The 27099-nt window shown below is 38.9% G+C and overlaps 2 protein-coding genes across 7 annotated transcripts in view; one reads left to right on the forward strand and one right to left on the reverse strand.

The window, feature by feature from the left end:
• The window catches only part of arl15a (ADP-ribosylation factor-like 15a), a 122935-nt gene that overhangs the window by 93528 nt on the left and 2308 nt on the right, over positions 1-27099 (reverse strand). For 2 of the 5 annotated variants that reach the window (XM_030059332.1, XM_030059336.1), the window contains exon 1: positions 20799-21152. The exons of 1 other annotated variant lie outside the window; for it this stretch is intronic. In XM_030059332.1, coding sequence (XP_029915192.1) covers positions 20799-20852 — 54 coding nt within the window. In that variant the 5' untranslated portion in view covers positions 20853-21152. Of the gene's footprint in view, positions 1-12472; positions 12543-14876; positions 14990-20798; positions 21153-27099 lie in introns of those variants that run through there. 2 more of the 5 variants (XM_030059334.1, XM_030059333.1) reach the window with 2 other exon arrangements.
• Positions 21262-27099, forward strand: part of snx18a (sorting nexin 18a) — a 28034-nt gene continuing 22196 nt past the window's right edge. The window contains exons 1-3 of one of the 2 annotated variants that reach the window (XM_030059330.1): positions 21262-21475; positions 21770-21864; positions 24137-24315. The gene's annotated coding sequence lies outside the window, so the exon portion shown is untranslated. The remainder of the gene's footprint in view (positions 21476-21769; positions 21865-24136; positions 24316-27099) is intronic. The other variant, XM_030059331.1, reaches the window with a different exon arrangement.

Below are 27099 nucleotides of genomic sequence, written 5' to 3' on the forward strand. Positions count from 1 at the left end.
TTGGTTTGTGTAGTAAATATTACACCTAGCATCCAACAGCCTATGTCCACCTTATGGCAATGTCATACCGAAAAATCCAAAGACAAATCACAAAACACCATTAATGATGCAGAATGCAGTCTGTTAGTTACAAAAGATAGTATCCAGATGATCAATTAAAGCTTTCTATAAATTGCTATGTGGATAATAATTGATTTCTTTCAGCTCAGAATGATTGAGCCAAACGTCTGTATTACATTTGCAGCTGAGCAGATGAGCTGATCAGTGACTACATGGCACCACCCAGAGGACATAAGAGTGAATTTGACGTGCTGAAATATGTGTGTCACTGCACAACTGAATCTTATCTGAATGACTTTTCTGTTGCATACATTTGCAAGTTCTATTCAACATTTCAAAAAACGGAGAAACCATGATTTCAAAGTCAAATCCTTTCAGGTTCAAGCAACTTCAAGGCACTTGAAAAGAGCAGTACATTTCAAATATAACCACACTGAATTCAGGGAAAAAGTCCTATGGTAATGTCTGTTGCTCTTGGTGGTAGTGATGTGCCAGTCATTGAAGTGTTTGCCAAACAACTGCTAATAAGGACAAACATCTCATTTGGTACAACAAACCTAAATATAAAGAGCAAAAATGATGGACAACATAATACAAAGACCTACCAACACAAACATCCAGTAACTAACAAGGAGCAGGGCTATCATTTGCCTTCAGAAGATCTTTGATTCTCCTTGAAATGCTATCATACAAGTCCTGAACTGTGTAATGGGAAACCGGACCATTCTTAAAGAAGAATGTTCTTTGACGGATGACAGAGGTAAAAATCTGCTTCACAGTCTGCTGGTCCTGTGAAATGGTCATATAGCTAGTATTTGGCCATTACACATCCATTACATGAAGAGCAATGCCAACTGATGGGTCTGAATGCAGTGTGACTTGAGGGCATCCTTTGACTTTCACCAAACCCAGGCCTAAATGAAATGGGGGAATAATGGTCGAATACAACTTATGAGGCCATTACTTTTTTTCTCCACTGTTCATAGCTCCACATTCAATTTTGTAGTAATTTCTGAGGCTGTAGACTCTGGGTGCTTAGGACCTATCCTGTTCAGTATGTAACCCTGTTTACAGTTTTGTTATGTAGACTTGTAACTACTGTTCCTCTGCATATGCAGTTTGTTGATGCTTTTTCATATGTGATAAGGCACTTGCCTTTACATGATCTACACTTCACAACAGCCTGCCCCCAAAAAATAGGTTAGTAAAGTCAGTGTCTCTTCTAAATCACTTCAAGATGCACTTTTATAGAGTTGCTTTTAAGCAATTGTTTGAAAGATTTTTTTTTTTTTTTTAATCTTACGCTGTTGGCCTTTGTTCTTTTTTTACTATCGGATTTGTTTTTTGTTACTCTGGGTCTTTGTTAAACACTCTGTAAACTGTGTTTATAGAAAAGTACCAGCTGCTGTGTCTGTTGTGATCAAGCACGGTTTGTGAACTATGGGACCTTTTTTGAACTGTTAGTTGCCTTGCCTTACTATGAAAACTGATAAAAGTGATGATGGTCAGACCGCTTTTAAAATCATACCAACTGGAATTAAATGCAATGGCTCACTTTTGCAACTACCTCTGCAACTGCAATTTAGTTATTCTGAAATGTAGGCGCGCTTTCTTGTGGAATTTCCATTATTTTGCATTTCCATGCAGGAAACAAACTCTCCTCAATGCTTAGTGATAAGACCTGTTGGAGTCACAAAATGAATAGAGCCCAATAAGATGTTGAGTGACATACTGCATCTCACAACATGTACCGAGTTTTACACAATAGTCTGATTGAGATGAGTTAAAACATCCATCAGGGCAGCACTTGTCTTCAGTTGATTTTGTCAAAACAGCCTTTATTCCTCCAACCTGCCTTCACACAGCTCCAGCAGTGAGACACCCTTCCACACAGCTCACTAAGGCCAACGATAGATGGCGCCATTATTCTTTCTTGAAATCAGCAGCTCATATAGACACATTGCCTAGCCACATACAAACCTCCCTTCATTTCCATAACACTTGTTGTGTAGATTGCAAATAAAGCACTTCAGAAGAGAAGGGCTGATTTTGTTTGGGACCAGCTCAGGAAATTCACATGTGCATGTGACCACAGATGTGATCCTAGATCAGAAGTCTCATCATTATTATCTTCATCTATTCAGGCACATAACCATTATAGACCTTGGAATGTGACTGACAATCACAAACCAAATTGCCTGTTAAGGATGTTTTATGGCCAAGGGAACTCACCAGTAATACTCAAGCAGTATGCTTCTTCTAAAAAGCCCTAGACATACAGGCATGCAACAATCATGTTTAGATTAGATTAGATTGATTTGTTTTTAGGGACAAGTTGCTTGTGCAAAATGCAGCCCAATGAACAGAGAAAAAAACAATGAAAGAAACTGAAGATCTGGTGTTGTTTGATCTCCTTTGATCCATTTTTTATCTCTTCTTGAAATAATTAGTTCCTCCCTACTTGCCACACTGTGAAGAACATTTTGCACATTTGCCCTTTTGTTTTTCAAAAATATCTTTTCAGCATTCTCACTATTATTCTGGAACCAGGGGCCACCACTTGCTGTAAAAGTAAATAAAAAAAAAAAAAAAATCAACTAAAACTCTTATGTCAAGATATTTATTTAGTGTTACTCAATTTTAAACAGTCGGTATGTACCTTTTAAATGATACTACACTGTCAACTTGAGTGAAATGTAACTATTCTCTAAGCTAAGCATATGCCAGCTCAACCACAGATACACCTGACATTGATGTCAGATTGAGCAGGAAGGATATCACCCTGTGGAACCGGTGTCGATTCCGGTGTATGGCTACTTTCACTCCTGATTTAGACACAAGAGGGAAATGCAACATGTTCCCGTTGCATAACATGGTGAAAAGCACCTACAGCATGCAAATGATTAAACGTGGGTGTATGCATCCGAGCACATTCAGGCCTGTCTGCACTCGTCACTTTTGGTCACCATGTTCTCCACGTCAGGCCCAAAATATCTGCACTCATTCAGAAGTTTGGAAAAGAGGAAATCCCTGTTTATGGGAAGTGGATCTCTCTCGTCGCTCATATCAAAAGAGGATTACATCTGGGTACGGAAGAGGCGTAGTCGGGCACAGCATTTGTGTGGTTTTTCCCATTACTTTCATGTTAGTTGGCAGTAAATGATTCAACAGTTCCCATTCAGAAATTCTGGGGTCCAAACATCTACAAAAACATTGTTTATCAATGAGAAATGTGACCTAATTTTGCTCTGGTAGTATAAGAGTAGCTGATTTCGGTGCATGTGATGAATTAAAAGAGTGGGTATTTTGATTATGCTGCTGCAAAATAGAGCTGTCAGAAATAGTAATTAGAGCATGATCTGCACAGACTCCATTGTCATAATTAGGAATCCCCCAGAGAATACATTGACTGTGTCCCTGGCAGTGATTTCTGCACAGTGCTTGCCTGAAGTCTGCTATTAGAAAAAGTGTAATTGAGCCTATTGATCATAATGAAGATAGGCTTGATTGATAGCAATAGTGATTGTAATTAGTTGTAGCAAATGGTCATGCATATATAGATGGATAGATCTTTTTAACTGTGGCTATAACACAGCTACCTGGCATTATGCATGCCATGTATGTGCCATCTCAAACTTAGTAGCTTGAAATGCAGCCTTTCACGAAATGAGATGAAAATGCAGTCAAATTATAGCATATTGTGCTTACAAATACACCTATTTTCATTATTAAAGGGAAAACCAAGGTACTCTTCTTTTATCAAAAAACTTACATTGCCTTTATTAGGGTGGTATACCATCGAGGAAATCTAAAAACAAATAGGCCACATTACTACTTCCTTTAGAGAGCCTTCATCAGAGTACCCAAAATGCACATGTAGCTAATAATTTAGATTTCCTTATAATTGCATTTATGTGTGACAATTTGACAACTTAGCATATGTGAATATGAAGAAACAAAATGTTAACTCATAATAGATACTTTTTGGCCCCTTTTTAATTTCATGACATCTTGTGAACCTTCGAAACGCATTTGTGCCTGAAGCTCCTGTTAATATCTCATCCTGCATTACAGTAAAATCCATTACATAGAGGGCTACAGTGAGTATAACATATTATATTAGGCCGACTCATGATGTTCAGTATTGAAAGATACACTGATCGTGACATACCATGACAGATTGGGATGTAATCCATCATAACACAAGACTGCCTATAGTCATATTGCAGGATCAAAATGCCGATCTTTTTTAACTGTTTGTGGACATCTAAGCTTTAATTATACGCTTTAGTAATAATATACTTTAATAATAAGCTTCTACTAGCAATATTTAGACTGGAAGTAAATGTTGCATTTTACAATATATCCTTTTTGATATTTTTTCCATCTTGAATGAAGAATGGTTAGAGTGAGAACATTTCTGAATTAAGTACAGGAATTAGCATGAGTAGTGCTGCTGTCCCTTTTTTTTTTTATTAAAAAAAAAAATCAAAGATCACACAGGCAATCATTAAATGCAATTAAAATCTGAATTCAGTTGGTTTTAGGGGGAAACAGTTGAACAGTTGCCAGAAAAAGTGCAAGTAAAAAGATAGAGGCCCTCTGGTTTGGATTAAAGGAATCTGCTGCCCACTCATGTATTACAATGCCTGCTGGATAAGCATATTACAATGTATGCATCTAGCAATGAGCTCAGTGTGTAGATGAGTCCTTGTCATGTCATGTGAACAAAGGCTATTGTAAAACAGAAAGGCTGTTACTTAAGGCATCGTGCACCAAAAGCCCTCAGAGAGGTTTCAGATTCATGGCCATTGTGAAAGAAGACTCAAAATGCAACAGCACAAATTTAAGCAATGGACATGACTGTTATTTCAGATAAGTAAAGATACAAACCTGTTTATTTTATTATTATTTATTTATTTATTTTTGTAAAAGAACACTTTAATCTATGACCATTAAATTTCTCTGAAGATTTGACAAAAATTGAAGAAATGCATCTGAGGTCCCTTGTTGTTCATTCTCTCTTCAGATTAATAAAATCAATACAAGTTGTCTCACTGACATAGTTATAGTTTAGTTTATGTTTGTGTTTGAGACAGGCTAGTCCTCTGATCCCCAAGGACATTGTCTTTTCAAATAATCCAAGCACACAGTCAGCCTCAGAGCAGGGTCCCTGGAGTTCAAAGACATTTAGGGATAGTTGTTTTCTTGAAGGATTTTTTTTTTTGGTCCTCATCAGTACAGAATGGTCTCTCACCACTAGGCCACCTGTCATCCCATCATCTTGACTGCTACACTGCCACATAATTTGGTGAAATGGTTTAGCCTACAGGAGTGTACAACTGACGTTTTGCAAAACAACAGTTGTTGCAGGCAGTAATTCACCAATCCATGTTTAGCGTCTATCTCTAGGTATTATTTTCTTGCTTCATCAGAGTCTTCAAAATTGTTCTGAATATTGGTGCATGGCTTATGCTGCAGCAGTTTGTCTCTCGTCAAGGACATTAGAGTAAAAGGAAGGTGATGTTGAGGAATGCTGAAGCACACAGTAGCGTGTATGTAGGACCGTAGTATCTATCTTCAAATGTTGCCAGATATAGTACCGTAAGGGGGACAGGAGTCAACAAATCATAGACAATTTGTACCTTATGGGAACAAATGCCATACATCAAATTAACCATTTTACTTTCTCAGTTTTCATAGTCTAGAACAAGCTTCATCAAAAGAGACCAATGTGTTGTCTGAAGAGGCACTTCAAAAATGACATTTCCCTGAATGGCTCTGTAGCATGAGTCATTAGTATGACTGCTTGAAGCTTCATTTGTGCCATGTGCTTAACAGTATGAAATAGCCCTGCAACATTCTAAAAATATCTGGATAAAATGCTTAAAGCACCTCTTTTTTACCCCTCTTGGATATCAGACCATAACTCTGTATCCTCTCCATTCCCCCTGTTTAACAACCATTCTAAACAAGTCTCCATCACACGATCACGACTCATTAAAATCTGCAGTCTCTGTGCCCATCCTCCTCTCTCCCACCACAGACTCTGCCACAACTCCATCTCCCCTCCCACGTTCATTTGACCCACTCTGTCCTCTTTCCTCTAGACCTGCATGGCTCTTGGCTGTCTGAAACCTTGTGAATCGAGTAAACAAGGCTTCAAGCAGCTGAGCGACAGTGGCAAAAATATGCCCTGTTTGATGACCTCTCTCAGTTTCAATTACTTTCATATCTGTGTCAGCTGCTAAATCAACCCTCTACCATTCTAAAAACCAACCCTACACATCCAACAACACTTTACCCCCACACTTTCCTCCACTTCTTTCTCATGAGGATCTTCTTACATTTGCTGAGATGTTTAATGACATCCAAGTCTTCTTCTCTTTTATAACCTTAAGCCATCATCCAAAATCACTTTACCCCTTCAACATCTTAACCTCTAGGTGGGGCTGAACCATATTGTAAAAATGAATAAATTAATTAATACATAACATTCAATTATTTTTATAGATAGTGACTGCGTTAGGAATTTTAGTAGGAATTCATTTTTTCATTATAAATTTCATTTTCACTGAAAAAGCTATTAAAATGATGATGGTGTGATTTTTTTTCCCTGGGTCTGTAGCAAACAAACATGTTCTCTCACACCAGGAGAACACAATTTGTAGGCGCGGGCATCTCTGTAGCTCCATAAAATTGCAGCTCCTGTGATTTGGATATTGCAACTTGGCCATATTGTGATTTCGATAACATTGCAATTAACTGTTCAGCCCTACTCTAGGCTAACCACAGCGACTCTGGTTTAACATGTTCAATACTTTCTCCCAAGATGAGATCCAGAGAGTCACTCACACCATCACATGCACTTTTAGTGCTACACATTCCCTCTTCCTCTGGACCTTCATAGCAGCATCATCCTCCTTGATATCAGGTTAACTAGAGCTGCCTCTAATCCCCCCCCCCCCCCAAAAAAAAGAGCCCCCAGCAGCTCTTAACCACACAAACCCTAACCAAAATTCTTAGGATCTCTCAGTGAGGAGACTGCTGCAGGAAAAACTAGAGCCACCATATCTCCAAATTCTCTTCTGTTGCTATGATGCACTTCATCCTGGGCATATCATATTCAAAACATAGGTGATGGCATACAATACAACTAAAGGACTACTACCCCTTGGCAAAACTCTGTCACTTCATTTCTGCCGGTGCCCAGTGCTCTAGACAGTAGCAAAGAATAGTGACTTCAGAATGACAACTACGGCCAAATCAGTTTCTCCAAACCACCTGACTGGCATACATTTATAATTTGGAGGGGAAACAGAGCCCCAGAAGGAAACCCAAGCAAACACAGGGAGTCTGCCCAGATAAGGCCAGGGTGTGCAGTCAAACCTGGGTGATTTGTCAGCGGCATTTGCACAGAATCCAGCAATCCAGAGTTTTGCCAAAGCGTTGTCTGGCAGTGTGGGTGTATCGCTACATGGCCCATCTATCCACTGTCTGCCTGCTCAGTGTGATCCCTGGCTTATGTGATTGGCCACCAAAGTGTGACATCCGGTTGTATTCCAGCAAAAGTTGAATCTGGTTCCACTGCTCACCGGATGGCCACTGCATTTATTGTTGGATCACCCTACAGCACGCACTGCTGGCACCTTGCAGAGCACTGCTGGACTACCTGCTGTACTAATACGTCTTTTCCAGATTGCCAGATACTGTCTAAATTTGTGAGTCAACACTGTGCCACCATGCCACTGTGCTCCCTTAGACCTTGATCCTCCCTAATTAAAGTCCAAGGCTGATAATGAGAATAAGCAATAACGTCTAAAATCTTAACTGTAAAATACTGTACTGTACATGATGCTAGACAAAATAATCTATTGTGGTGGTGTACCTTTTACTGCCACAATGATTTTTCTGCATTGTCTTCTTTGGTCATAACCTTAACTTAAAAGTTTACTTTTTACACCCCAAAACACAAGTTTTTATGAGTATGTTTTTAATTGTTATTTCCTGTGGCTGGTCCAATTCCATTCTCACTCCAAAAAACCACACTGCAGCTTGGATGAAGGAAAATGAAGTCCCACATTTTTGTTATTGTTCTTGTTTTTTTGTTTTTTTAAGGACTAGTGTTTTTGGCATTTTTGCTTTGACAGTTAAAGCAGCAGTTAAAGCAAAGAAACGAAAGACAGTGGACAGAGAAGAGATGACATGCAGCACAGGGAGAGGGCTGAACTCAAACCCAGGCCGCTGTGACAAGGACATGGAGCCACTAGGCCTAACCTGAGACCTATATATTTAGGTGTTTGCAGTTATTTGGTACACACCTGAGTTCAAATGGCAGTGTTTGTACCTGCCCAGATAAGCAAAATTAAGATAAACTAGCTCTCCATGTCACTATCTTTCATTCCATGATTAATTAGTCATGTTAACTCCACTTCCCCACCAACACCACAGCTGACGTAAACAAACTGTTCTGCTGACACCGTAACATCAGTGAACATGTACAGCTGTTGCCTTAGCAATGTGAACCATCTGGAAACACTGATTTGCCATGAACCAAAGGCCCACGCCGGTTCTACTCATTCAATTTCTATGATATAATCACATCAAAACACTCATATTTTAACTAATCCAGACACTCATATCACACTATTGTACATAAGCATTTTATTAGGTGAGTAAATCCCAAAATGTACTCCACCTTGAGGGACATGGTGCATAAGTTCATAATATGTACTAGACAGGATGTGTCCATAAAAAATGCTTTAAGTTCCTGGTATACTTGGTACACAAAGGCTTGATGTGGTTTCGCCCTGTTCTCTCAGCCAATTCATCTCCAGCAGGAAGTTATTCTTTGCTGTTTCCCAAACAACAAGGGGCAAATTCCTTCCCTAGATGTCCTTGACACAATGAAACAAATGGGTTTGTAAGGACTGGCTGGGCAGAATTTTAGGAAACCTTACAGGCCAGTGGGTGGGTGGCCTTTGCTGATCGCTCAATCATTATGGCACCAGGTCCTGTGGTTATTTTGAAGTATGGGATATTCACGTCCCAGGACGGGGGCAATGACTGCTCCCATCCTGCCTTTCAAAAGGACGGAAGCAGGTTGGGAATGTGTGCTGCTCTCACGCTGGGGCAAGGGCTTATTTATAGTGCAAGAACTTTACTATTACATAATGGACTGGCATCAGAAAAGATAATTTCTCTCCTCAGTACTGGGGGCTGATAAAAATAACCTACATTTATCATGACCACAGAATTATTATGGTAAATTGTGCTCAGAGTAGTTTTCAGATACTGTGTTTTTAAGCACTAAACATCTTTAAAGAGTATAACTTGAGCCCATGTAAAGTTTGTTTACCCATATTGTGGGTCTTTTCCCATCTATTTTAAAACTGCTTTGGTTTCTCCCCTGCATAAAAACCAGACCTAGACCCAAGAGTTCTTAACAACTACAGACCCATTTCCAAACTCCATCTTCTTTCCAAAGTCATTGAAAAAGTTGTATTCCAGCAGCTGATCACTCATCTCACTAGTAACAATCTCTCTGAAAATTTTCAATCAGGTTTCCATGCCCCTCACAGCACAGAAAGCGCTGCTGGCTGCTGATTCAGGTAACTGTTCAACCCTGGTCCTCCTGGACTCAAACTCTGCCTTCGACACTATTAATCATACTGTCCTCTTCAACCACCTGGAGGACTGTGCAGGCATCTTCAGTGGTTCTCCTCCTATTTAACTGGAAGACACTTCTCTGTTAGCATTGGTGATTGTGTCATCCCCCACTCCTACCCTCTATGGCATCCCCCAGGGCTCAATTTTAGGTCCCATCCTTTTATCCCTTTGCATGTTGCCTCTGGGTGACATCATACACAACCATAATATTCAGTTTCATTGCTATGCCAACAACACACAACTTGCTGATCAAACCTAATGACAAAACCAGCCTGAAAACCCTTAATGATTGCTTAGCAGACATCAAAAGTTGGATGTCTGACAACTCTCTCCAACTCAATGACACCAAATCTGAGGTCATTCTCTGTGCCCCCAATAAATGTGAGTCATTCCAGTAAAGGTGCAGCCTCCCTTGTCACTATGCTGCCCTACCTGCAGTGTAGCAACTAGTGTTATAAAAGATTATATTCTAATATTGACTATCAAACATAATATTAACATGAGTCAAAAAGTTGTTACATCCTTCATGAAGCAATAATAGCAAGCTAATCTACAAATGAATGAATTTTTGCCACTTTTTATTACATTTTCAACCAATTTAGCATGTTGTTTTTATTACATTTGACAGGTTATGACAATACAATATGTAATCAGCTGCTAGCCTATATGTCTTTATTACAAAAACAAAGTGACAAGTGCTGCACAGGTCTTCAACAATCAAATGGCAAGGTAGATTTTCCAACATTTTTGGAAACTTGATTAACCATGCCTATTCCCATTTAATGTCATAGTGCTCAAATCAGAAACTCAAGTTCACTGCCAAGTTAGATCCAAATGGTAAATGATTTCCACTCTATATATTCAGCAGGGGGTCTTTCTGAACTTTGAAGCCATTTGGTAGCATCCAAGAGTGCTCTATTCAAAACTAAGAAGGCATAAAACATGTAGTGTCGTCATGTAGTCATGTAGGCTATTTATTAAGTTGCAAGTATCTCTGTTTGAAGTCTTAACTAAAAAGGATTTAAATCTTAGGTCCAGTTCCACTTGAATTAGAATAGTGTGTTTGACAAATGAAAAAAAAAATGTAAGGGACCTAATCAAAATGACAGTTTGCTGGCTGATGTGGCTGAGAGTTCATTTAACAAGCCAACCCTGCTGCCATGGTTCTGCATAAATCACAGACAGACATTAATGTTTGCCCACTGAGGGGAAAAATGAATCCGACAAACTGTTATTTTATGCTGGAGCTTCCATTTGAAAATATATTGATCACAGCCACAAATAATTTACTGTGCCTGAGAGCAGTAAAGGATCTCTCTCGCTCTCCCACGGGAGTCTCAATCTTAAAGGACAGTCTCAGAAGAGAGAAAAAAGAGGGAGGAAAGGGTAGAAGAGTGAGAACGATGAGTGACAATCACAAAATCTTAACAAATGTCATGTGGGTGAAAATGGAGGAGGTGGTGGCTGCCCACAGTTGATGAGTGGTGAGAGACATTCATCAGGCCTGTTGAAACAGGAAAAGAGTGAGCCCTGAGCAGTGACAAAATACAGAATAAGAGAGAAAAAGGATACAAGAGGGACAAAAACATCCTCAAGAGTCTACGCCTCCTTAGGTGTCAAAACAGAGCCTTCAGCAAGAGACTGGAATATGGGACATGTGAAATTAGACCAAGGCATTCATATTGTGAACCATTTCTGAAAGGAAAAAAATATATATATAATGCCTGCGCAGCAATTAAAGTCTTTTCCATGATTTAAATTGTAGGTGGGAAGCATGGCCCAAATTCTATATCACCCTATTTTTAAACATTTAGACAGTAATAGTATACAGTACACTCATTTTCTTTTCAGGGTGTTCTCAGTTTGTTTGATTTTCCCCCCCCCTTTTTTTAGTAATGTCATTTGACCCATGTAGGAATTCCCATTTTTGCCTAGGCTTCAATTAGGGCTATATCCAGTACCAGAATCTAGGCTGACCCAGGTACTTTCTGAGAAATCAGTATCAGCCACAGGTTGACAACAAAAGGGGGACAAACTGTTAAAAACATATTAGCCGTAAGTGAAAGCAAGCAAACATCAGTTTATACTGTTGCCGATGCCAGTAGTTGTAACAATACAAGTTTAAGTGAGAATTTGAAGAACCATTTAAAGAAGCACAATGAGTCCTCACAGACAGTAGGTCACAAGAAGTTTTACCCAGGCAGCAAACATTAGAGGATGTGCTGAAAAAACAAGATAAATCATCCAACAAGTGAGCAAAGAGAGGACTATTACTGAAGATATTGTAATGGATGACCAACCACTCTTGGTGGTGGAAAATGTGGGTATTGGCGATTTAATGGAGCATTTGGAGACATTCAGACTCTGCCCTCCAGCTAATGTACAACAAGGCATGTGAACACCACTCAGGCTACATCCAGACTGCTATGCATTCATTTTAAAACGGCATTTTAAAACTAAAATGATGTTTGTCCACACAGGCGTTTTAGCACTGTATCAGAAATAATCTCTGTTCATACTAACAAGCCTGAAAATGGATATCACATGACCATTCACATACACGGGGCATGTACATGCTGGTGTAAACAGGTACAGGGGATGCAGAACTGGCGCTAAGCTAAAGGCTAGGCTAATGGAGAAACTGAGGAGAAATAAGCCATCTATTATCCATATATCTATCTGGTTAGAAAGCAGAGGACCTACCATACTGCAGTTTACTATGTATCATGGAAACATGGCTTACCAGCAACTCTCCTGATGCTAACGTGGACATCCCACTGAGTGTATCATTTACACTGGTATATCAGTCGCCACTATAGCATAATTTGTAAAAAAAAAAAAAAAAAAAAAAAAAAAGATTAGATAGATACATTGATACATACATACGTACTTAAATTTTTTGCAATAACGTAAATAAGCCAAGTTGTTCTTGTGTACCTGTATAAGACAAAAAAAAACTACAACCAAAACAATCAATATTTTGAAACTGATCATTTTTTTCCATGTGTCTGAAATCAGTTTTCTGTTTTTGTTTGCAATGTTTCTCACTATCACTACAATAGATAAGGTGAAATGATTCTCCTGTACTAAAGTCAGTTGGAGAAATTAGACTCTTGGGCTGACTGATATGGCATGAGCCTGGGGGTCGGGGCCCGCAGTTGGTGGAGCAGCCATTTTCCACTCCATTGATAGCATAATGAGGCGACAATGGGGTGCCTAATACGATCATTTAAACTCCTCATGGTTAAGGCATCCAGCCAAGACACGGTCCACAGAGCAGTAGCCATGGCACCCGCAGCACATAGTCATTCTTGTTACTAATGTCCAATGCACTTGTTGCTTACAAAGTCCAGACCACATGTCCCACAAACTGATGACACTGATATGGTGGTCTTAATCCAAAGAGGAAGTCTTGAGAAAATCTCCACCACTATATCCATGCAGAGTCACCAAAATACAGATTAGCCTAAATGCAACCCACCAAACACTTGCTTACATTGTAAATATAATACATACAATCTACATAAAACCTGTAATCTTGAAATCATTAAGCAAAATTGTGATCATGTGCATTATATTTTGAATGCACATGAAAGTCAGATAAATTGTGCCTATCTCTTAGAAGGAACTATACTTAAGTGTACCACACAGAGATTTTTGAGCTCTGCATTTCCAGCGCCAGCAAGTATTGGAGCAGGTAATGACAACAGTAATGCCAAATACACCAAGCCTAACAAGAGGCACTTTTTAATCACATTCTCATAAAGCAAAAACATGATGAAAAAAGGCATAAACCAAGAAATATGGTAATGCAGACAGGAATGTAGGCCTAACAACCACTCTACTTGCAGAATCCAATAAAGTTTTTTTCTGGAAAAAAAAAAAAAAGTGTCAGGTACCATCCAGCTGGCCAGTGACCAAACTCTGATTTTTTCCATTACCTGTTAATATATACATTTTTTAATTATTATTATTATTTTTTTTAATTATTTAGTCTCTAAAATACCAAAGCCAAAAAGAAAAAATAAATAACTAAATAAAAAAATAATAATATTACAGTGTGGGCCTATTCATTGTATGACATGAAACAGAGAAAAGCAGACAAGTCTCAGTATTTGTGAGTATTTGTAACCAGCAAATGTTACTTGCTGAATAAGGTTATTGATCAGTTATTAAAATTATAAGCAATTAATTTTTCTGTAGATCAACTAACTGATTAATTCACCTGCTATTTAAGCATTAACACAGCACTTACACTAGCAAGCAACTAGTAGTGATTTGCCGACTCATCACTTTTGATGTGTCAAAAGCTGTAACCCAACTCGTAACATCAGCTGAACGAAACTTTTCACTTGACAATTTGAAAAGGCAAACACAGATTCTGTGTGTCTTAAATACTAATATGCCATGGATCTTATTAATGGCAACATTAATGGTCCATATGACACTTGAATTAGGTCCATATGGGCACAAATCATTAGCAGTTTATTTAAACATGGTCACAGCTCCCTAGTTGATCAGCAGCCTTAAACTAAACACAGAAACATAATGATGCTTCAACTGGCAGTTAATGTCAGCCACTGAACTGTAACTTAAAATTGTAAAAATTTTAGCTTAGGCTAGCTTATACAACAATGTGGTAGAAAACAGCAATGTACAGTTTTGTTTTGCTATTACACAACATATATGTAATTCATTCATGCCTATTGTATGAATTTTAAATCTAAACATAACTCTATTGCAGCAGTCCATGTAAATAAATCACTAAAGTACCAAAAAGTAGACTCTCCGCTTGTGTAATGTCATTAAAATTAATTTGAAAAGTGTAAGAATGAATATTTATAGTTGGTTAAATTTTACCAATAAATGTATCTTTTACTTTCTTATGTTAGTCAGTAACAAGACATCTGTAAAAAAAGATCCTCTGAGAGGTTGGTAATCTAGAGCCTTTGTCTGTCAACAAATTCATAAACTTTTCAAACCTCACATTTAACTTCATTTTAAAAAGTGACAAGGTACAAATCTAGCAACTTTGCTATAATTACTGGAAAAAATGTGAATGGGTGTACTCCAAATATTGTGCAGCAATTATCTGCAGCGAATTTCTGATTCGTGCTACTTGCTGGTCTGATGATCATAGCACTTACCATCCACAGTGTTAGCCAATGAACGAGCTGGAGGCAGGTCTTAAATTCAGATGCAGCAGGCCAGTCGCAGACATGTGCTTGTGCAAAAGGCATTTTGTTTGGGTGAGGTATTCCTTTAATACATAAGGAACAGGCAGTGGACATTTTACAATCTCAAGTACTGAATATATATAGTATGATTTATTGGCCCCTGGCACCATCAAAGCCACCCATTCCTCTGCTAGACTTTAAAATACATCAGCAAGACAGAGATTAGACAGACTGATAAGAGTAGCCATTAATATTGACATGCTGCTCTCTGGAGTATTTTTTGCGTGTTCAGTGTGGATGGGTCATTTTTCAGTGAACAGTTGTTGTAATTTAGAGAGTCCCTAGACTGTCTAAAACAGAGGAATTATATCCAGTCATAACAAGTGTGGTTTGGTGTTGATGCAGAGCCATTTCAGAGCTACAGACCATAAGCATTAATGGCAACATATATCGTCTCTGATATGACTAATGAAAAAAAAAATACTAGACCACTATGAACAAATCGGGAGAGCTGATATCACCTGATCACATCATCACCTTTCCTTGGTGTTCCTTCTACCTAGCTCTCTTCGCACAATACCACCATCAAACTTCAACATTTTTCAGAGAAAGATGGACCTGAGTGGTGGACCCAAGAGTTTTCTTTCCACCTCCAGAAACAAAAGCTTGGACTTCACAAGTTCTGTATGCTGCAGAGATACAACAGCATGGGGAATCATTACAGCAATCTTCTCCCACAGCAACACATATGTTGCAGCTAGTTCTCGCACAATGCTGCATATTGGGAGATCATAATGACTCAGCACAGCTTTGAATCTCCATGTCCACAGGCCAATAAAAACAATCACTCCTTTGAGCCTCTCCATGGTAGTCTTATATTGATCCCTGCTCTAAGGCCTCAGGAAGCCTTTGCGCTGGGCATCAAACTTAACAATCCTAAGAGGCTTTGACTTTTCCTCTCACATCTATCAAACACACTGATCTCAAAGTTTCAAATGAGCTCAGTGAGGGTAATAATACTTTGATGTCTGCACAAATGTATGTTTAATTCATACTTCATTTTATTAATCTATTGTTTTCCTGCTGCTTTACTGACTGTGAATGCCATTGCAAGTAAGAATTCTTTTTTTTCCCCCTTTCTTTTTTCTTTTTTTTTCCCCCTTGGTGCACATCGGTACAACTTCATCTCTTTGTTTGATTTGCACTCCTGTTGTACTGCTAGATGATAAGTTAGCCTACATGCTTACCACTACCTCTGACATTACAGGGCCTAGGTACAACCAAAGTCACAATAGACTGTAATCAAGGTGATTGCATTAAACTAGGCCAACATTTACATACTACTCACTATGCTGATTACCTGCATCCATACTGGGGATATTTTGCAGACCAACACCCTCATTTAGCATAAGACCCTACTTTGCCTGTGTGCCCCTTCACTGTTTGAACTGTTCTGATGTCTAGAAAAATATAGACAGTGAAAATGCTTAATTTGGGCTGACTGCTAACCCCCACCATAGGGCAACTGCATACAATTGTCTAAATTTAAATTGCTGTTTTTACATGCATCTTAACAATCAGGGTATTCACCTTTGTGCTGCTGTTATCTAATTTCTCAAGTGCCGTGTAAAAGAGAAAGACGGTTTCCATAAACGGGAGAAGGGATTAAGGGAAATCGGCATAAGGCAGCTAGACTTTTGCTGAAGAAACCCGATTATTGTGCCAAGTAAGTAAGTACGTCTAAATGTCTTTTTAGTTATATGAATGTGGGACGGTCAATATGTTTAAATTACTTGGGCTTCTGGGATATAAAAAACCGCCATCTCTCAATAGATGTTGGATTAACACCTGTTCTACCTAAATATTACAGTATGCATGCAATTACCTTTCTCGCAATCATTTTCGATCTTGGTGAATTGCATTGGAAATGCTAATTAATCTGCTTCCTTTTAATATTTTTGTACAATGACATAAATATCCAACATTAGCCTACATGTTCATTAAGACAAATCTGTAAAAAAAAAAAAAAAAAAAAAAAGGCTTATACAGTTCTGCATCATTCACTGCTACATGATGAAGGCTCCTCCCTGATTATATCTGGCAATAAAATTGTCTCTGCACATTATCCTATTCATTTTGTTGGATTATAATGATTTGGAAATTAATTCTTGATTCATAATTTTACTGTACCACTGAGTAGGTGAGCTGCATCACCATTAGGGTTGTAAAGGGAGGTAATACTCCCATTAATTTTTGGAAACTTTCTTTGATCATTTTAGCTTGGGGAATTGAAGGGGAATTTGGGGGATTGTCAAGTAGATACAAAAAGTAGATACAAAAAAAAAAAAAAAAAAAACTTCATACATTAAATCAAATGCTTCTTTAGAGCTGTCCAAACTCTATCACTGGTTTCTGCAGCACTTGTGCCAGACAAAAGCTGAGCAACCCAACAGCACTCTCTCCAAATGCATCTTCCATTGATGGGAATAAACCATTCTTGCCTGATGTGTTCAGACTTTTCACTGACTTGCAAGATAAGATCACTAACGCGTTGCCATCATCTGTACAGCTCAAAGCAGAGGAAAAGGCAGTTATTGATTTCCCTCAGAACTGCTTTGGCCTTTGCATCCCACCAATTCATGCAGCTGCCTTCATGCTAGACCCAAAGTGCACCGGGAAAGCAGATAGTCTGTCTACTGAACGGGGAATCTCAGCCTACTGCAAAAGAACAGCAATGGCACATCACCTTCATACTACAAAGGGGAAGGTGGTAGGAAGTTTGGCCAAATCCACAATCAAGGATGCCGTAGGGGATGCTTGCAACCACAACACAACATCAATATAGTGGAAGTAACAGTGTGGGCCAAAGCCATTGCTGCTGCAGTTGGAGATTAGGTAATGCTGATCATGCTAATGATACTGCTGATGATGGTGGGATCAAAGCACAACTGGTCCTTCTATGGGAACACTGAAACTAAGCTACTAGGATTTGGCCATGTATCAGAATATCAATATCATGATATGAGGCTAGACATCGAGTAGGATTTTGGATTTCTTAAAATGATAGTTCAAATTCTTACCCACATAGTGGCATTTTCTGCCATATACAAGTGTAAAACATCCACCTAGTTTGGTCCATTAATTCCTCTCCTGTTGCAAGAACAGGAGCTTTACTGGGAGTGTAGGCTATGCCTCCAAAATTAATTCAGTAGATGCAGACAATATATTTGGAATGGCAACACAAGGTTGAAAATTTGTTTTGAAGAATCCATTATCAACCCATGTTTGTTGTAGTTTCACTTTCAATGCTCTTTTTATGTGTCGCAATAAAAAAGCTTAGTAAAAGATTTAACAGTGACATAATAGGTAAGTTAGCTACACTCAATAAATTTGTTTAAATTCTATGATAAATAAATATTGAAAAAAACAGGTTTTTAACCTCCATAATCGGTCTATAAACTGGTAACAAGTTCTTATAAATGTCTTACAAGCTAACACTAAACTTGTGTATGATGCCATTATTACTCCACTTAGATAGTCTTATTTAACACTTGCTGATGCTAATAAGCATCTTATAAAGGACTCATAAGGGCCTTATTACCTATTAAGGTGATCTCTTTGCAGCTGGTGCCAATGGAGATTTTTACACTGAAGGAAAATAAGCCTCAGGGAATTTAGAGCAGGAATGATGATGTGTTAGTGTTTCAGGCGCCGGGGTGCGGAAGACACATCAGAACAAATAAATGAATAACTTAATATAAAGCGTTGCCGTCATTTCTTATCACGGGGCATCATGTATGAACAGATAAGCCTGTTTGTAAAATTACTTTGTTTTGTTTTTAATGTTTTTATTGTGTTGTATTTTTTATTGTTTTATTGAGTCTTTCATGAGTTACTTGTGTGTCTTCCTGTTTTTATTGTATTATTCCATCTTTGTTGCAAGCCAAATTCCCCCTTGAGGTACAATAAAGAAAGGAGCTGAACTTGGCTGCATTACAATAACGGGATGCAATTTTCTCAACTTATTAGGTCACCATATGCACATGTCTAATGATCATTTAGCAAATATTTCTTGAATATAATTATCTTATGGAAGCCCTACAGCCATCTCCATAGTATAAACACAATATTGATAGCGAGTTAAGCAGTCAAAGATTATGATTTATGCCCCTATCATCCAGCTTTACAAGGAACACAACAGAAACACAAACAAAGGGTAGTGAACCTGGTGGTGATATGCTCCAACCTTAAACTGTCAAGGCAAGTTTGAAACAATTAAATGGGTCAGAAGATATACCTCATCAGGATAAGTATCACCCTTCAAAAACCTGTATCGGTTGAAACCTAAGAAAAATAAAACTTTTTCATTAATACAGTAAGGCTACAATGAATTGTCTTACTGTTTTTTTTACAGCCATCAACAGTGTTACAAGAAAAGCCAGTCTGGTAGCCCTCCACATACATACATACTCCCACAGAAACTGTCAGATACACCTGCCTACAGGCTCCACAAAAAACTCAGAAGACACATCAGTGGCTGAATCAACTTCTATTACATTATGGCCAAATAAATCTAAAACCCATCCAGTGTATTCCGACTAGGCGTGGGAATCATATCTCAATATATTACCCACAATAACGCCTTGTATCACAATACAGGGCAGCAACTCTGTGATATGATTCCACAATATCTGTAACTGAAGAAGAAAAAAAATACCCTGAAAAAGGCTAAATAATTTTCCAATAAGCAGGAATCAGTCATGTTTTTCAATATTTTAATCCGCACAGCAACTGCAACATGAACACAACAGAACAGTTCAAGTTACAATAAAGGCAGAGAACAAATACAAGACAGGAACTCAAATGTGTGCAAATTAAGTTGAAAACTCAAATATCAATACGAAGCACAAGTGAATCGATAATATATCACAAGAGGAAGTACTGCAATATATTGATATTTTGTTGATATTTTGTACGGATCCTACCTGTTGTTAGTTTATAGGTAGTTTGTGTCTTCCCCTTCTTCATTAATCTACTGTATATATTTACTGTATATGGATTTTGCATTCGTGAAGGTGACGTGGTGTGTTTATGCACACCATGTTATTATTTAATGCAAGTATCCTTTTTTTAACTACCTGTCATTTTGGCTGACTGTGGCTGGCACTGGGATGGGCTCCAGCACGCTGCGACCCTAATTAGGATAAGCAGCTTGGAAAATGAATGAATGAATGAATGATTGTTAAAACTTGCCTCAAGGTTGGCAATTTTACACCACAAAGCATCACAATAGCCAGAACATAGATTCAGCAATGTGTTGGGATGGAAAATATCACAGCACATGATTATTTTTTTAAGGACAGCTCATGCAACCAAAAGTGAGTATTTCAGCCAAGCCCCAAAAACTGAGCCACAAAAGCTGACCAAAACAACAGCACCATCAATAACACTCCATCCTGGCCTCTGTAGCATAATATTCACTCGACCCATTCATACTGTAAGTGCGTTCTAATTCAAACAGCCTGAACCGCAAGCCACAGACCAAGCCAGTTGCTAGGAGCTGGGGAAAAAGGCACCATAATCTATCTTTGTTTCTATTTATAAAGACAAGTAGCCCAAACCCTGAGATCACCTGTTTTCCATACAGTTAATTTATACCTCACAGCACTGACACGCCTGTTCCACCTTAATATTATGTTAACACCCACTCAGATGGAGCCGAGCGTACACTCCATTCACTGACCAAGCAACAGTAACTGCCTCAGTACACATGTACACTCTCTGTTACACAACACAAGCAGTAAAGAAAGCCACCATGTCAGCCCTGCACATACACACAACTTTCCCCTGCCAGTGTGTCACTCAGGCAGTAGCGTGGATTCATTTGCTTACCGTGTAAAGCCCAATCCTGCACAAGGCTAAGGAAAGCTGCATGTGTTCCGACATTGTGCTCGGCAACAAGCGTTACCCCCGGCAACAAACAAGCCAAGCCCCCAGAGTAAGTGAATGTAAGGAGGAGGATCAGGAGTAGTGGAGCACAACAATGTCAAGTCAACAACACGAGTCCAGCCCCTCACTGCCTCACTGTTGGAAGCCCATATCCAAAAGCCATTTCCTTTAACCTGAGCTGACCAGAGGGGTTGTAAAGTAGGGGTGAGCGTGACTGGGAGTCGTGTGGGGGTGGGATTACTCGTTGTATTCATTCATAGAAAAAGTATTTTTATATATATTGCCAGAAGGAATCAGTGGACAGAGACGAGTCTGAGATTAGTTTGCCAGGATCTCTCTCCACAGAGATTAAGGGCTCAGTGATAACTGGGGCTCCAGAATAAGACTGCAAATTGGATTAGTCACCATTACACACCCACACATTATGCCCACATGCACAAACGTTCTTTGAACACATACACATGGCTCCATGAAGTATATTTAAAAAAAATGTTGGTTTCTGTACAAGGGGATAAAGGATCAACCACTTCAGCTTACAGCGGCCATGAGGATTTCAGTCACTTTTGCAGGACATGATGACTTGGATGCTTTGTTGGAAGTCTGTCGGTTCAAGAAGAACTGTGAGTCAGGTTGAAATACCTTGTTATGGTTGGTTACCTGGTTATAGCTGCTGCCATCACCTGCTGACATACTGCTGTGATCAAATATAGTGTTGAGTTGTAAAGCAAGCTAAGTGACATCTAACTGCTCTAGCAACACATGGCAGTCAAACTAATTCGATCTTTGATGATTAAACATTATCCTGTGTTCACACAGTGTTACAGTTTTAGATGCTAATTGTAATCAAAGTCTTAAAAAATAAAGAACATGTGAAAAGGAACACAGCTTGAATAAAACCTATATTGTTCTTTTAGGACCGCTGAACAACAGAACTCCAAGACACGGGGATGTCATATCAGGTCTTCCAATCCTAGAAAGGGAGCGGCACCGCTTGTGAAATCCTATCTATGTAAGCACTATCCACAATGCATTAAAGGCACAGCTCTATTTAGCTGCATTCCACCTTGTATAACCCCCATACTCATGCAACAAGTGAAAAGAAATTGCAAACTGAATTTGGCCAGCTGTCTTGTCCCACCAGTAACTGCAAATGAGGCAGTAATATGACTATTCCACAACTCCATAAATCCTTAAATTATTACTGTAAAGTCTACTACGCTGGTATTCACACTGATGTATGCTTGCCACCATAAAATAACCCTGTTGTGAAAAAACACGTTATATTCATTGCCCAATATTTATGCATAGATGATAATATTCTCTAAAATGGTATGGCTATTTTGTTCATACAGATAAGATAGCAAAGAAACTCTGATACATTCAGTACAGACTTTAATGGGCAACATGGTGGCCTAGTATTAGGGAGACTGAGCCAATATGGAAATGTCACAACTACAAACCCTGCAACAGCCATGTGTTTTTTTAAAAGTATCCTTTAGCGGGATACTGAAGCCTTATCTGTTCCCTCCTTACTGAGTCACTCTGGATAAGATCATCCACTAAAAGTAAGGTTGGACAACTGACAGAAACACTAATATGCGTCTTTTTATTTAATATTGTGATCATAGTTATAAATCGTAATCATTTTTCTTGGTTTTAAAGCAAAACGTGTCAATTTTTCAGTCTAGTGTTATAAAGTTATAAAGTCTTGTTTTCAGTCTTACTCTTACTGTGGTCCATGTTTACAGAATTCAAATTATAAATAATTACTCTTTTTTTACTTTGTGGAGCAGCTACAACCCTAAGGCAAACTTTGGACCTGATTTGTACTTGTTTGTCACCATCTGGTTTAAAACTTTTAACAACTAGAACAACAGTTTCAACTTCATTCTTGGAGAAGGATTTTATTTTCCGGTATTCAGCCAATTCATTGTTTTCCACCACGTTTGCTGTTACATTTTTCCCTCTTTCCATGCATAGCTGCCTGCTTTTCCATCTTTACGTTCAAGGATAAGAATACTTGATATACCACACCCATGAGGACATTCAGAGGAATCAAATATCAAACGGTTCAAGATTTGCCAAGCACACAATTATTAATCACTGAGACAAAAAATCAATTAATTGTGTAGCCCTAGCTAGATGTACTTTCATGCCAGCCATCATTTTGTCAGAGTAGGTGTCTTCTCTAACAGAGTACATGTCACCATCTTCGAAGAGTGGATATAACTCTTCATGCATCAATAAACCAGCACATAATAGCTCTTATCTATCCAGACTTGCTCTATATCAGAGTGAACTTTCCTGTGCATGGCCCCAGTCCCTGATTACACCCTGATTATCTCACTGCACTTGAGGAGAGATTTCATGGCCTGGTCCCACAACTTGTGCAACAAAAAGAGGAAAATGCTTTGTTAGTCTCTCTCTGTGAAAGGCAAGGTATTGGTTATACCACCGACAACAAATCTCTCTACAAATCCATGTCTTTCATTTCCAGTGAGGAAACACAAAGTAGGGCCTAGAAATGATAATGCGGATGAAAAGACAGAAAGTAAAGGAAATGAAATGCTATAAAAAGTCCACGAGTGCCTCTTTAAAAAAATGATGTATCAACTTATATGGATGTCAATAAAAAGGTGCCTCCGTGCTTGTGCATGAGCAAAGCATTATTAAAGCCCATAAATATTCTTTTATCTTCTACTGTAACAATGATATAGCTCTGGTTTTGGCCCAAGGTGCTGACTCACTAGCACTCTCCACAGACACACAGGAATCACTGCAATCAGCTGGCCAGCAGGAACTAGCACCTGAGATTGGCGGACAATCAGCTTGCTCCAAACAGCTTAAAAATAGTGGGGGGTTGCTGTGTTCAGGAATGCTGCCGAGAATGTGCACAAAGGCATTTCACATACAGCTTGAGGCTATGCACCTTGAATGAAGGGCGGTGTTTGAAGTTGTGACCAAACTCACCAAACTTCAGACAAATGAATACTATCAATTCTCTATTCAGACTGACAGAGTGTGCTATCTCCCACTAACACAAAGGTAAACGCTTAGCCCTAGTATATGTTCAAAAAGCAAACAGATGAAAAACCATCTGCATTTTACTGCTTCCCTTAGGCATCTAGTGAGAATGTTAGTGCTCCTATCTACATAGGCTGTCTTTGTTTGCCCCTGAAAAGTGCCTGGCTGAGAAGTCGACAAGCACCAGCGAGGTGTGGAACGCTGTCGGATAGCTGACAAAACAGAAAGAAAAGTAACACCAGTCTTGTATCCCATAGGCTTGCAAGCTGTATTCACATGCTGCCAAGAACCTCCCATCAGCTCTCTTGCCTCTGCGTTATGGTGGTGAGATGCCAATCTGCTACGGCCTGCTGTGTACCCTTGGACAGGGGATCTGATCTGAAATGCAGCCTTTCACCCATAAACAAGAAGCAGACCACATTTCTTTTCCATAAAGGTGAGATCCTAGCACTGTTAAGATTGGCAACTGCATGACCAGCTGAACTGTTTGATTCCAAAATGCTACATCTGTATGTTCATTTGAAACTTGTCATGCTTGGAAACTACAGATTCCTACATTCACATAACAGTTTAGAGAGTGGTCTTGGGGAAAGGAAGTATTAAACTGTTATAGCAGGCAGGGACTTCCTGTGCCTTGCATATTAAAGGCTGAATGCGATTTGACAGTCATGGAGTCATTTCCCCCTTGATCACACCCCTTAGTTGCAACTGGCACCTCCCCTTTGATTTTCTTGTGTATTACTATGGTTGAGTCCCTGAGCAACAACCACTAAATGGCTAACTCATTATCTGGTTGCTACTATCCAGTCTGCAAACACGAATGGCTATGTTCGAAGAGGACTGGGACATAGAAATAACCAGAACATGTAATGCACATTTTGGAAACGTTTTCCCTATATTGCTACTTTTCCAGCACATGTAAAAAAAAAACACTCACTCCATGCTCAAGTCAATGAATACTCTCTGGCCACTGACCATAAATATGATTGGTTAAAGTTGTTTTTGACTGTCAAAGAGAGGCCGGTAAAGGACAAGGCCTAAAGTAGGCAAGTATCGCCAAGAATATCCAGTTGTAGGTTTAACTTTCATAACAGTAATCCCTTAATCTGTCTCAAACTTCTGCAGTACTCCAGGGTACTCCTAAAAGTACGCATAGCCCCATTTGAGAACCACTGTTATAAAGGACTTACAGGGGCCTTATTACCTATTAACTAACACTTACAAGGAACTTAATATCAAGCGTTACCAGCAAGTCATGCAAAAGCAATATCCACATTCAAAATTTTATAAAATTTGAGTGTGGATGGGAGTCAAGCAGTTTAGTGCATGCTTAGTGTGTCAGTAAAAGTAATCAGTATCACTTCATAGTTTTAACTTCATGAACATCTCAGCACTTGTCATTTGTATGAAAAGTACAGACGTCTAAAGGAACCTCCAGATGCTGATCAAGTGTCTAAATAAGCTGCTGATAAAATAATTTTAAAAAATGATAATAAAAGCTCATCAAGTTTGTGGTGAACTCAAGAAAGGGGGAGAAAGGCTGGCACTAAGAATTAGCTTTTGGTGAAACATGAAATTTGGTAAAGATAAGATTTCTAGAACAACAATAATCAGTGGAGGGCTGCATGTTGTTGTCGAACATTCAGATTCAAAATAGAGACTTCACCACATCAAAATCCAGGAGTAAAAACACCCAAGACACATTTAGGATGCAATCAGCCACACCACCTCCAGGCCTGGTTACAGTAACAAAGTTATACCAACATGAAAAGGAAATAATCTGACTTCAATCAAATCAGGAACAAAACAAATAGGCAGCTGGCAGCTTGGATAGTGACTTACAAGAAGCCTAGTAAATTGAAAATAGTGACAGATCAGAAATGGAGAGGATTCTTTTGGCCCAACAGGTGAAACTTGGAGTCATTTTGGTCTCACAAAACTATTAATAGTAATAACAGCTGCATAAAACCGCCTTCTCAGCTGATGCCTGTGGTGTACCTGTTGTCTAATACAGCTCCTTGCTCCATTTTCAAAAATAAGGAGAGACTACTTAATGAAATTTCCACAAGGTTTGCCACATCTCTAAAGATTTCATTACAAAACAATGTAAGTAACATGCACAGTATGTCTGTATTTTGAAAGGAAAATGCAATTCAGTCTTAGTGTGGACACCGGAAATGCCTTTTAATGCCACATGCTATAATCAGGATAAACGATATGACAGAGGTTAATCTATTAGACCGACCAATTGCTGTAAAATCGGAGCTTGCGGGATTATATTTTGAGGTACATTACTGTCAATTCAGACAGTCACTGATCACTCTGCCTTAAATTTTAACCTGATCTAAAACATCACACATCCATCAAGTGGCTTAGCCATTAGTCTGTCTTTTGCAAATCCCAAGTCACATGTTTTAACCAAATGTTACTCATTCACTCATGCAACAGAAGCTGGTGTATTGAATGGGTCACTTTTTTTTTCTTTTTTTTTTTACACGTACTATTCCAACCCAATGTGCGATCAGTCCACCACTTAAACGTATGAAAAAAAATCAATAATGCAACTGGATAAACTGATAGTCTCTGCCCCATTTTGCCCAATCGTCCTCCCCATTTCATGTGTGCTGAGCATGAGCCAGATGTGTAGAAGTGTGGATCCGCCCAGTGTTAGATAAGGATTTGTCTAGTTATTCCATCTCACCCACCACTACCATTGTCTGGAGTCAGTGTTGGGTGGTTGTTATCATTGAATCTAGGCCAGCCGATTGTAATTTAAATTCCACAAAACACATACAGTACTGGTTGCTTCAGCATTAGCCAAAATGAAGCATCACAATCTGGTTTCCTTTAGCGCTTAGCCAGAGATAAGACCTGAATGTCAATTTGCCTGGAAAAATAATCATTTACAGGTAGAGGACATAATAACTGCCTTTTCTACTAAGTAGAAAGTCTGTAGAATAGCCACCAGTCTCTTCATTTGGCTACTTCCATAGCTGAGCACAAATGAAACTGAAAGATCCATGTAACAATAGGAATATGACGCCCAATGTTATTTCAAGGGAAACAACAAGTCAATGTTTGTAAATGTAGCGTGAGTGCTACTGTAAAACATGACCAACATATTCATAGTCTGGTTTCCTCATATTCAAACTATATATAGGATGTCACACACACAACACCTGCAATTTGTCAAATCTGTCAGAGACTGCAACAGATTAGG

The sequence above is a fragment of the Myripristis murdjan genome, chromosome 9 (genome assembly GCF_902150065.1).
Source record: "Myripristis murdjan chromosome 9, fMyrMur1.1, whole genome shotgun sequence".
NCBI lineage: Eukaryota > Metazoa > Chordata > Actinopteri > Holocentriformes > Holocentridae > Myripristis > Myripristis murdjan.